The sequence below is a fragment of the Frieseomelitta varia genome, unplaced genomic scaffold (genome assembly GCF_011392965.1).
Source record: "Frieseomelitta varia isolate USP_RPSP 00005682 unplaced genomic scaffold, Fvar_1.2 scaffold_183, whole genome shotgun sequence".
Lineage (NCBI taxonomy): Eukaryota > Metazoa > Arthropoda > Insecta > Hymenoptera > Apidae > Frieseomelitta > Frieseomelitta varia.
This window is the reverse complement of record NW_025109561.1, coordinates 317,703-331,623: the sequence shown is the minus strand read 5'-3', so window position 1 is coordinate 331,623 and position 13,921 is coordinate 317,703. Positions and strand designations below refer to the sequence as shown.

Below are 13,921 nucleotides of genomic sequence, written 5' to 3'. Positions count from 1 at the left end.
TTCATATCGCTTGCTTACGAGTTGCGAAGCACTTTGTATTTTTAATGAATTATGCAGATCGATTTAAGTTTGAATCTACTTACCGAGAATGCCCAGACGAAAGTTGATAGTGACAAAGACGACGTTGCCATAAGATGCCAATATAGTGCCGTCGTAAAGGTTGCCGCTGTTCCATTCAAAGCTCTCCCCATGAATGAACACCATCACGGGATACTTCCGCAGAGTCTTTTGACCTGAAGACAAAAGGGTGCAAGGTATTAATGTCAGCCGTGGAGGATGAACGCGCTCCTCCAGTTACCGCACTTATTTCATAATGTTTTATAAAGGCGTGAAATAAATCAAGCGACATCGTAATGCAAAATCCATTTGGAAATATTTTCGTGCTGAGTGTATAATAATATATTGGCCTGTTAATTATGACGGTAAAACGATATCGTTCGTAAGCGGAAAATACAAGGCGCAACGTTAATTGATCCATCGATATTCCATAAAGCTAATGCCGTATACGAATGATGGATTAATGGTGAAATAAATTTTTACGCGTAAACTATATATGGATTAATCAAGCGAGTCGTATCATAAATTCATATCATAAATAAAACGTAGATTGATTTCTTTTTTACCAGCGTTTTTATATATTCGAAAAGTATCAATGAAATGATTCAGAAAATTCTTCGTCGGTGAAGATCTGGCCATAAAATAATTCTTGCGAGAACTTGGTAATAACTTTTCCCGAGTTTCAACCTTCGTCCGACGAATGGTAGGATCCATCTGAACCCATTCGTATAAACAGTTGAACGCCACGAGTCGCCACTATGTCACCCTTTAATCTTCCACTTTTTCAGAGCGATAAAACGAAGACGAATGTAAACAAATGTTTTAAATATATTTATAAAATATATATTTTAAATATATAAACTCATGAAACGAATGGAAACCAATGAATATACCATAATTGTATTTATTTTTAACGATTGCATAATAATGAATCTCAGTGATGAAAGAACAAAAATGATTTAATTGAAAAGTAGATTCCAAACAATATATTACAAAACTAGAATCCCTCGACAGAAGAACGGAAGTATTCGATTGTCAATAACATTCTTACGGATCCGAATGGACCAAGTATACGTAGGTAGGAAAGATAGCTAGGAAATATAAGAACCAAGTATACGTAGGTAGATAGATAGCTAGGAAATATAATCCAAATAAACGAAAAATGGAACAAACAAGATCTTCTCTCAAATCTTGGAATTTATCTATCTTTACAACAGAACATCTTCGTCATTTATCAGCAATAGTATTATCGTGTAAATTACGACTGTTACTTGGACGCGTTCCGATTGCATTTTTTTCGGTCGCGCAGCAACTTTTTTGATTTACGTCACATGAAAAATTATCAGCAGAGTTCGTGCCCGTGGACAGCGGTGCACGCGTGCGTCGGGCCAGTTCCAAAATTTATCACTCCCACCGCCGCTGCTGGCCGGGACTGTTCCTGAACTATTCACTGTGAGTTTTCGGTATTAGGGTATCTATAAATTCTTCTCCCCCATCCTGTAGACGACGTAGTTTCCTTTTAGCGAACGATCCACAAATTAGACCAGAACGAACACTGGCTCGACCGCGCTCCACACAAACCACCTTTACGAGCCGTCGAGATTTATTAGGGAATCTGTTTTACACGATTTCAGTTTCCGTCGAGCGACCAACTTGCCGCTGACATTTGAATACCGCCGCGATCCGGCCGAGAATTAAATCATAACGCGCCTCCTCACAGTCGAAGATTAATTGCCTTTGAAAGTAAATATACTTTCCTCGCGTCCCGTATTCACTTTATCGTTCGGCGAATAATAGCAGAACGGTAGCAACGAACGTAACTTCCTCTGTACACCCGCATCAAACAGCAACTTCTACTCTGTATCCGCTCTAAACCTCGTCCTCATTCTCCAGAGATAAACGTTCTTTCGAAAGCGGGCAGAAATCGCTGCTTCCGTAATTTCCGTCGAAAGACACGGAACTTCCGCGTATTTCCACCTTTTTTCTCCCTACGGGGAGAAGAAATAACGGCGGTGGTTGCGAGCGTGTCCAATCTCTGTCCGGCTGGTTTACAAGGCAGGCGAAGAAGAACCGGTGTTTTATTAGCTACTAATCTTCCGGTGGTAGAAATCGATATAGATATCCATCCGATGAATTATTTCGCCACGATGCACAGCGATCCAATTGACCGAAGGCAGTTTCGGAAATTTCATTTGAATCTGTAAAATTTTTGCTGTTTAAGAAACAATAGGGAGCAATGTATCAATATCATCATTCATATACTGATTAAGCATTGTGCTCTTGCACGTCGAAATTTTTTGTCAAACTCTTCGATACAATTCTCACATGTTTTAAACAAGTTGTACACGCTTCTTTTCGTTGTGAAGTTTTCAGATAAGAATGTTCTATATAGTCAAGAACTTAAACACGGCTGGTTTATCAATGATGTTTTCTTTAATTTATTGTAACATTCATGAATGATTTTGTTATACGCAAAATGATCCAAACGTTCAGGATCCAAACGTTGTTAAATTCAAGAAGACTCGCGGTGACGAGTGAATATCACTTCTCTCTGCCCCAAGTTCCCATAGTAATCAAGATATAAGGTCTGCTGACCCAGGAGGCCAGGAAATTGGTCCTTCTCGACCAATCCATCACTCGAGTTGATTTCATTTCACACTCTTGTTCCAACTTCTTAACGAAACATTAACTTTTTACTATGCAATAATACTTTCAATCTTATTTTTATTTACAGAACCGATAAAGTTTAAACGATGAACCACCAGATAATTTATTCTACAAGTTTATATATAATTTTATGTATAATGTATATTTATGCATTTATCGTCAATTAATTATTGTCATATATTATTGTATCACATTATCATATTAAAAGAAAATCGATATGAAAGTGTCTTTAATTCTGGCCAGCAAAATCGACCCAACGGGCCACTATGTCACTGGCGAATTTGTTATGCTAATATAACGCCATGTATCTTCCTCGGCAAGTAACTCGTACATTAGAGGTGTGCAAGAACTCGAATTATAGGGTCGGATCGGGAACACGGAATGTCTTTCGAGTACCCGAAAATTTCGATAACTTGGCTACAGTTTCTCGAACTACTCTACAATGCTGTATAGCAGCCTACAAAATATGTAAATACACAGTACAATTTCTCCTGCCAGTGAAGTTATTGGAAACATAGATTCTAAATATCGTGTGACTGCGTGCTTAGAGGGAATCTCGCCCTTTTTCAAAGAATCTGGAATCTCAAAATTTTCGGGAATCCGACCCGACCCGAATCGATCTCTTCCCGACTCGTCCCGATCATTGGGTTCCCGATATTTTCGGGTTCCCGCACATCCCTATCGTACATCCGTCAGCGAAGAAAAACATAACAAGGACCAGAAAGGGGGGGCAGGCGAATGGGGATGATGAGCAACAAGCTGACGAGCTGTTAACACGTTTACGTCAGCAAGGTATCGCATTTTCCGAGACCACAAATTGAATCACATCGGGGGTTTTCCAACGACACATCTATAGGAGCGTTCTCCCTCGTGACTTCGCCGTACACGTCGTCATCATCTCCACTGTTGCACGAATTCAATAGCTAAACTTTCAAGGAAAAGAATTTCGAGTAACTTTCCCTTCAATGATACGTCCCGTAATAAAATTATAATGGATGCAAGAGTGGAATAAATATTACTCGTATATTTATTACTTCTATATCCCGTTTGTTTAATCTCGTTAGAAATAATTAATACGCAGAACTCAGCGTTACTCGGGACGACGTTAGAAAACAATGTAGAAATTCATTGTTACCTCCGAGTCAGCCAGCGTAATAGAAAAACCGTCGCGTTCTTGTTACATTCCCGTTCGCGGTGCGTTCAACGCACCGTCGTCCAGTTGAGCGAAATTCCAGAATTTCGTTGTTTTTGCCCGGCGGTGCAGGTTACCGCGTTACGAAAAAAATCCTCGCGAACGGGCACGGCACGGGCCGAAAAAAAAAAAATTCGAACGTTCCACCCTGGACGAGACTCTTTCGGCTTCAACTTCGCTTCTCATCAACACGCATACATCACCATCGTTCACCGCGTAGAATTGTCAAGCAAACGAGCGGAAGAGCGCAGAGAGCACGAACAATGCGAACGCCGAAATTATGGCGGCGTTAGTGCACGTTACTTCCGCAAAAGGATGCATTGATTCGTTGGGCCGCGGCGCGTAGGGCGTATTTTCATCGGGGATCATCTCATCGGTATAGTAAAAACGCGACGGGGAAATAGGTCGATGCGATCGTACGAAAGCCACTCGTGCAATAATAAATGCGCTGTATGGCCACTTCCGCAAGATCGTATCGACCTATTTCCCCGTCACGTTTGCCTCCAGATAGCCATGTTAAACGAAGGCCCGTGCACGATCTCGCCACCCTTTTATCTACGATTGATAATTTCTCATCGACCGTGCGAATGGATCTTCGTGAATTAAATTGCTACTATTAAGGCATGGTCTGCTTTAAACGACCCTGCTCTTAAAACTTCAATGCACTTGCAACGAATCGTACGGGGGTGGAAAGAGAAGAAAACAAAAAGAAAGAAATGAACCGCCTGATCAGGTAGAGTGAGTTTCACTCGCGGAACGAAATCGTTAGGTTAGGAAATTTCCATAAAAATTAAAAGAGTGAGTCGTTGGGCTGTGCGTGAAATTGACGTATAACGGATCGCGCCTGGGGATATGTTCATCTTGGTGCTGGCGGACGTGCGCGCCAGGAAATCGAGCCGGTCGCTATAAATCAATTGACGCGAATCTATATCCTAATAAAAGGAGCAACGTGGTCGATGGCGCGGCAAGCAAAAAGATATCATGCGGTGCACTTTGCGCTACAACGTTATCGTGCGACCAGCACCGGCTACACGGAACGTACTATATGTTGGCCAGTGAACGAGTAATATCGCGATATTTGCGACGACAGCGTTCGACTTTCCTGGTAAGGCAAACGACAAATGCGATATACCGGTGAATTAGGCTCTGCTCGATCGTACTTATTGATTTTCCGTGAAACAGGAACATTCCCGAGGAATATCTCTGATTTCCTGCCGGATTTTCTCGAGCCGAGGTACACGATTGTTGCAATGTTCGGTGCAATAGCAGCGACGGCGGTGGAGATCGTAAAATTAGAATTTATACTTGTGTTATTGAATGACGGTAACAGTGTGCATTGCTGTTGAATTCCCTCCTAGAGGCAAATACGTAATATCGGAGAATTAGGCTCTGTTCGATCATATTTACCGATCGTATTTATTTACTCCCGTGTGCGAGACAGGGATATTTCAAAAGAATATCTCTCTGAATTTCTCCGGATGTTCTCACGTTACTGGGAAACTTTCTGTTTCGAGCCGAAGTCTACGGACTTTTGTAACGTTCGACGCAATAGTTGCAAAGTACTCAAACGCAACGACATTCTACCTCGTAAAACTAGAATTTATGTTTTTCTTATTGAATGGCAACGCGCATTGCTGTCGTTGGCTGTCGGTTAAGTTTCCCTTGTAATCCACTGCGTATCACCAGAGTAACTGGAACAAGGCGTTTATACATAAAAGGAATCAACATTCGATTTACGAGAGAACCCGTTTACGATATCAACGGACCGATAGGGAAGTGGAGGCGGGAGGGGGGGGGGTGGTTTTTACCGCAACGTAATCATTTTTATCGGTTCCGCGGCCCCGTCGTTTCTGACCGGCGTCGGATAAATATTTATGGCTGTCCCGTATAGCGTTCGGGTGTCGATGTCCTCGTAACTCAACCCCGTACGGCCGATTTCTTTTTATGGCTGCCGCCAGGCGACGAGTTACAACTCCGTTGAATTTACGGGGGCCGCCCCGCTTTAATCCAGCTCTGTAATTGCCGACGGCCTCGGAACGCGACGAACCTCGCGTCGGGTTCGAGGTCGACGACATCTAGTAACGTCGGAACGTTCCGTGCAGACGGGGACAATTCGGGGATTACTTTTGACAGGCCAAAACAAAATCTGGAGGGGGATGGAAAACGAGCACGCTTCCGCCACCTCGTGGTTGAGCCGCGAAACCCTCTTTGACGGGGGTTGCTTCACCCTCGGACAGATGTCGGCACGCATCGTGTTTTCGTTCAGTTTAAGGGACATCCTTCCATCGATACCTTCAAATTGGTTCGGGGAATGAATAATGCGAGTTCGCACCCCTCACCCGGCAACCATATTGGAAAGTGTGAACGAGACTGCTACCCTCAATTGCACTTCCAAGAGGCAAGAATTTCTTCCAGGGTGGATATCGATTCTTTGAATCAGAGGAACGGAGGTACGATGAAGTTTACGAGGCACCGATAGTTATAGTAATTCTGGTATAGGCAATAATTGGGAACCGTATGGTTCTGAAATGATGTAACTGAAACAAGGAAATATAACACTTGTATAGGAAAACATTTTAGAATAATACATTTGGCCAATTGCTTGCTTGAGAATTATTAAGGAGATTAATCCACGAAACAATTTCACTTTCAACAATGAGTATTGCACGAGGGTTATTTCTACGTACCACACTACCGAATCAACTTCTTTGATACAGTTCCTAAAATGATTTATAACTCACAGTAGATAGTTCTTTGACTATGGCAACCACTTTTTCTTCTGATTAGCTTCAACAATGATATGCAAAAAGAAGGTTGAAAATTACACCTGTGCATTCGATTGTCTTTTGAGACAACTCGAACATACTCCTCCTAAGGGAAAATTGCTGATACTTTAGTAACAGGTTTGCCGATGTATGATATAATATCATACTCTGATATTAATATACGAAGAGGACGAAAGCAGTCGTGACTGAAGAATCAAACGGGTAGTTTCGATTTGCTTAAATTAAACTTTTCGTCGCTTTTTATTAAAATTTATAAAATACCGGAGGAAGAAATTTTATAAATACACGTTCGTGAATGCTTCGTATGCTACCACACGTTGGGAAAATATAATCAATAAAATTAATTGTACAATTTCCAACGTTATTTGAAATGATACTTTCTTCACTATATCGTGAATAAATATTTCATAGGGTAATTTCCTATGTGCAAACAACAATATTGATATTACAATGTCCTGCAACTATTACAATTTCTTACAAAAAAAGATTTACAACGTTACGCGACAAAAGTTAAAGCGAACAGATTTAATATGCATGTATATGCAAACACCTTCTGGCGTAACAAATTTCTACTTAAAGGCACCCTAGGTAGGCGCGATGCTCATTTGCATGGAAAACGCGCGATTTTGACAGGTCAAAAGATCTCGTTACAGAGGCCTGTTCAGTTAATGGATTAACTTTACACCCAAGGGAGGGCAGGGTATATGACGAGGCTTGGTTATTTTCACGCGCGCGTTTTATTGGTCGCTTCGCCACGCGTGTATCCATTACGCGAGTATTGAAATATGCAAACCAACTAATTAACTAATTAGACCGGCGGTACACAGATGCGATGAATGGTAACTGTAAAGCACGGATTAACCACGGATTAGTTCGTGGCGGCTACTTAGTTGAAAAACAGCATTGTCGTTTTTGCGAGATCTCGTGCTTTTTTGCATCCCCCCTGTTTCGATGTAAAACGATTTCGAGGTTTTGCGGCGGGTTAGAAACTCGCGTGCAAAATCGATTGGAGCAGCATGCCATATATATTATTGACTCGTACTACTAGCCTGGTGTTTAAGTGGTACAAGTAATTTGCAGATGCGTCTATTTTGTTACTATGCGAGTTTTGTTACTGTACAAACATTTTACAATTCTCTCCTTGATGTGTTCAACGTTTTAATCCTCTTCATTATGAAACCAACACTAGCATGATAATAGATATTGTTTTTTTTTCTAGAATTCTTCAGTTATTTTCGATTTGTCGTTTGATGAAACAAATCAGTTTTAATTGCAATTACTGAACAATTTATTAAACATTCTTTGACACGGGGAAACAGTTTTATTTATTAGAAAATTACTTCGAAAATATGTGTGTATGCACGTTATTGTGCGGAAATAACTAATCACCTAATGCAATTCCATTAAGAGGTAAATACTTTTGTTTCATTTCCGCAGTTGCGTCATTCTATAATTAAGTTCAAATGCTAAATTTAATCTGAAAGGAGTATTTACTTTTATATATCAAAATGTATCTGTATACATTTAAAAATCACTGCATATTTAATCTTTTTTAATAAATAACAGAGATTTCACAAAATTCATATAGCTTTTCAAATGCGACTAAAAGCACATAATTTCAATCCATCTAATAACTTAACACAGATACACTTAAATTAAATTTCTGCAAAATTAATCTTCAATTATTGTTTTTTAATTTGATTCACTAATTGATTATATTGAAATTAAATTTAAAAAACTCATTTAAATTACATTTTATGCATTTGCAATAATTTAGAACTGTTCAGATACTTAATGCACGATAATGCATATACATTTCTCAGCATTGGAAACAAACAGCATTGATTCGAATGTATTCGCATAATTCCAGATTGTTTGGAGAGATCAATTTATTTGCAATTCAATTATTGCTAGAATTGAGTTGTGTATAATTAGGTAGTGCAACAATTAAATATTCGTAATATTGTCTGGGAAGTAAGAAGAAGAATAAATATGAAATATACTGGAATAATAATTTGCAGTTATTCCATTCATCCTAATTATGCTACAGTACTAATAAATTGAAAATAACAATAAACTACATATTTATGTTTTGACATTATGCATTATACGAACAATCGTTTCATTAATAAAATACTAAATTCTAAATAATAGCTTTCTTCACTTGTAAATGAAATATCAATAATAAATATCATTAATAAAACACTAAATTCTAAATAATAGCTTTCTTCACTTGTAAGATGAAATATCAAAACTAGAAGAAAAAAATAGTTGAACGAGAAGAAACAAAGAGTTATTTACTTTCGCAACAAACCTCGATCCTAAAGTCGATAAAAATTTTTTGTCTTATTCTATTAATTGATTAACCTTCCTACATTTAACGAAGATATTAAAGCGAAAAAAGAAACCCAATTGAATCTACGTTCCTTGAACATTCTGCTTCGATATAAATTTATCGCCGCTATATTTTGCCAAGCAACAGCTACTTTCGTGAATTTTCTACGACCATTCAGTCGTTTGAAGTAGGCAAAGTGCAAATCTATGTCGGCCGCTTTTTACGAACGGCCATGCCGCGAACATCCAGAAGAACCGAGACTATGGTCGAACGATTTCTGGAAAATGGGGTAACACAATGGAACCAGGTTCCAAACCCCCGTGGCAGTCACCCCCGTATAGAGAAACTCTCGCGGTTCGTTGCTTGTTACCTAAGCAAGTTCACGGACGTAACGGGGCAACGTTAATCGAGCATGAAACGGTTCAACGCTACATATAACTGTATCATAGTAGTACGCGCTTGAGTTATATTATGGTTATGGGACTACAAAGTTCCACTGGCACCGCGGTACTTCTGGGTTTTAAGGGTAGTAATGCCGAGCAAAGTTGGATGCCAGTATACACACTCCGCTGTAATATCATTCCTATATCGCTGCATGCTGTTGCTCCATCGAGCGATTACACTACTTGAAATACAGTGAGTGTTAACTGCGTTACGTTACTGACTTCTGTTTTTTTTTTTTATTTTCTTTTTTTCTCCGCCAAAGGAAACTCTTCTTTTCACTCTATACAGCTAAAAATTCTTGTCCCCAGTCATTTTTTTCCATTTATTTATCTCGCCTGTGAATTCGCGGAACACACTGTCTGCGCGGTGGTAAATTTACATTCCCACATGAAAAACAGGTTCAAAGCCAACAGGGGATTCGATCTACACAAGACCTTCACGTCTACAACCAAGCGTGTTTTCCATTGTGTCAACCTCTCGTTGGGGAAACAAATGCCTTTAGACGCTACTCGAGCATCGTGGACGCAAAATGAAACACAAGCGAGTTGTTTCAATTGCAAAAGACAGTCCGGACGTGTAATAAGGTTACGTTTTCCACGGTCCAAATGGTGAGCAACGTCAGAGGTAAAAAGAATTTTCTCCAAGATGCGATTCTTTTCTTTCTCTCTCTCTCTCTCTCTCTCTTTCCTCCAGTGCACCCTTCTGCCGAAGCAGAGAGAGGGATGCTACAGATGGACTCTGTACGAACGCAAGCGTCGTATTACATTCGTCGTCCGCATTTTCATCTCAAAGAATTATGGCCCCTTTGAAGGCTTCTCGACCATTCACTTTGGAGCCTCTGGAAATCCGTCGTTATTCGACTTCGCATGCGACCGGATGCTGTGCATCTTTTATACAGAGCCGTGTGCACCTTCGAGTAACTACCGATTCCGTGGGGCCCTGGTGGCCTTGTACGCCAGAAAGAGACGTTTCCTCGTTCCGAGGCAAAGAGATGCCCCGGTTGACCGACGCATTCATTTCGTCGTGAAAATATGCTGCGCGAGACGAGATTTCGTAAAGAATCTCTGCGCTTCTGCTCACTTCAACACGAAATCGCTCGTGATTTCGCGTACGTTCAAAAGAATTTGATTAACTGGCACTCGTGTTAGAAATCGTCGAAATTTAGAAGACATAATAAATAAATATATATACATATGTATTCGGATGAAATCGACATTTTTATCGTCAACAAACTATAGATTTTTATGCATTCAGGTAAAGTTTACAGAAATGCAAATATATGTAATAAGCAAATATATATGAAATATCGAAAGTATAATATATACAATACAATATTTTCCTTAGGTATGAATATATTATCAGTTTCATTTCTTTTATTACATTCACAAAAATATGATTTTGCAGAATGCATATCCGTAGTCAAGCAACAACTAAGAAAATTACTAGGTTAATTAATTTTTTGAATGCATAATATTTGATCAACTTTATCCTAAGATTTTTTATTTTTTCAAGAACATATAAATATATTGACACACTAAAATATTGAGTTCAGTAGTTAATAGATTTATACTTAGTGGTACTTCATATTTGTGTAAAATTTTAATAAATTTAATTCTTTGAGAATTATATGGATACACTCACACAAAATTTGGCCTAACTTTTCACTTGCATGATCGCATTTGCACGTAGGGTTGTTAATCATTCTGATGTGAAGGAGGTTACTAAATAATAATGAAATACAGAAACGGAATATGCTATATATCAAGATATAATATTAATGTATAACATGTTCCATTTTTGTATTTATTATCACATCTTGTCCATGAATATAATCTACGTTGCACGTCATCCTGACATGCAAGAGAGAGACTGCTAAATTATAATGGAGACGCTGTACGTCGAATAACATTAATGTGACATTTATTTACATATTGCATCTCGTATATATTATTGTACCTTGCTAGATCTGTCCGTTTAATAACAAATATTTATTTCTTAAGAAAGTATACGAACGTCGAACAATCTATAATTATTATCACCTTCATTAACTATTTAACGAGTACATTAGGCAAAGTACAAATGACGAAGTAATCTCTGTTAGCATTCAACAAATGTCAAGGCACTTAGGTTAAATTTGAAATCACCATCATAGATCGATTCGCATTGAAGATCTTATTACAATTGAAAGAGAGAGGAAAGTTGAGAATTGACTCAATCATCTAATATGTACTTCCTTTCCTCTCCGTTCTTTCTTATCACCGAGCCAGGCGGCAAGGAAACAGAACCGTGAGAGATCCGAATGTCCGATACGAACGTTGCGGTGTAGATACATGGTCCGGCAAAGCCTTCCATTATTCTGGTCGACGCTATTCAATCTATACTACACGTATCCTGACGTATTTCGCGGATCGCCTCGGCTAGATAAAGCAACGCGTCGTTCCTCTAGCGTAGCTCGCTTCTCCATAAGCAGATCCGTTTATTAGTTTCCCCGCTATAAGCTCTCCAGACAGAGAAGAGAAGAGAAATTCATCACCATCTTAGACTATTTATTTTCGTATTTCTGTTTTAGAACGCGGGACTAAGAAACGAAGAAACAACGTTCTTGGAACACGAAGGAAGGGAGCTTAAGTAGAGGAAAGTACCGAGAGTTCTAAGTTCATAGGTTTCTCTGGGATGGTATCGAAATTATCCTGGAAAGTTTCAAGTCCAGACATTGGGATTTATCCTCGAAATATCAGACGTTTCTTTCTGCTACAGCTATTATAGAAAAGCGAAGGTGCAAAGATGACAGGATGCTAGGCAATAATGCTCGAAATGTCAGTTTCAACCCCTGGTTGTCACACCTGGTGACGTCTCCACTTTGAAAAACTACGACAAATTGGAAGTGATCCATGCGCGATGCTTCATCCCTTTCGTCCCTTCGTTTTGACGCAATCCTCCATTTCCGGGACGGAGACTTATTGTTTTCAGGCGTCTCGACGTCAATGTCACAGGCGAAAAGTAACAAGCAAACAAGGCAGCCGTTTTCTTTTCACGAAGCTGAGAAAGGAAAAGGGAAGAAAGAGGAGTCAGACGCGCAAGCAAAAAGACACCGACGCCTCTCTAACGATGCGGACGATTAACGTTTATTCCGCGAATAATGAGAATTGCATGCATAATAAAGTGACGCACGAAAGAAGTCCTAATCCTTCTTTTTCTATCGATTCCTGAACAATACGAAAGAATGGAGGAATATTCTGCCGACGATGAGAATCTTTTCATATTTTATTTATTATTTCTCAATTTCAGACGTTCGAATTGAACTTCAAACCGTTCTGGAAGAATTCGAAAATTTACTACAATATTTTCGTTTGATTGCTAAACGATATTCCTGACAGAATATTTTCGGACTGATCCGTCTTCGAGAATTTGAAGTCTGAAAAATTTATAAATCCGTCGTTTTCGAACAAGCATGATTTATTAAATGTATAAATTAAAACTGTATTAACGTCCGCTGTACTCGAAGAAGTATAACCGATATTTTAACTGCTATTGCTATCTGCCGATGAATTTGTAAAGTAATGTATTTTGAAAGGATTCTCCGTTTGGAACATTGTCAGTGTATAAGATTCAAATGCTAATTATCGGTAGATACAAAATTCAAAGGCTATTAGTTTTAAATAAATTCAATTTCATTTAAATCTTCATAGAAAATTATGTATAAGTATATTTATATGTCTCGTTTTGTATATTTATATGTCTTGCAAAAATAATGTAGTACTGGAGATTAATGAACAACTAAAACGGTACAAATTGTTTGAAAAATAGTTTAAACGAATATTACAGTCTGCCCTTAACATTATCACTTTTCATTAAGACAAATTCAGAGATTTACATGTGAGATCATTCATTGTTATAAATTGTTAAATATTATATTATAAATTTTTCATTTTTTCAAAGCATGCACGTTTGCAAGAGAAAAGGCGGGACTAAATCCGTGAACAAAACTACTGTACAAAATTACTTACCTCAATTTCCTGAAGAGACCTTATTCTCTTGAGCACTGACTCCAAGACCGAAAACGAATATTGAGCAAGAAAAAATACAAAAAGAAAAATAAAAAACTATCAACATGTATATAAGTAGTCGACGGACTCACTGATTCTAACTTCGCGAATTATAATTTAAATGAATTAATAGTCTAATTTAACGAGAGCCAATTTGGTCAGAAAAATATTAAAATACTGCGCAACAAACACTGATTTTACCGACCACATTGCGCGAGGTCACAAAAATTTTCTGAAAATAAAGCTGATTAGTAGGAAGAGGGCGATGGATACGTTTATTTAACTTAATACTTCTATCATTCTAGAACATAATTACAGAAATAAAGAAATTGAATATGTACTGAAGATATTAATTGTAAATTATAAAATATCTCTCAATACTGCAAATAAAAGA

At 38.6% G+C, this 13,921-nt stretch overlaps 1 protein-coding gene across 1 annotated transcript in view; it reads right to left on the bottom strand.

The window, feature by feature from the left end:
• The window catches only part of LOC122538960, an 88,295-nt gene that overhangs the window by 20,087 nt on the left and 54,287 nt on the right, over positions 1-13,921 (bottom strand). The window contains exon 4 of the mRNA XM_043673491.1: positions 84-233. Coding sequence (XP_043529426.1) covers positions 84-233 — 150 coding nt within the window. The remainder of the gene's footprint in view (positions 1-83; positions 234-13,921) is intronic.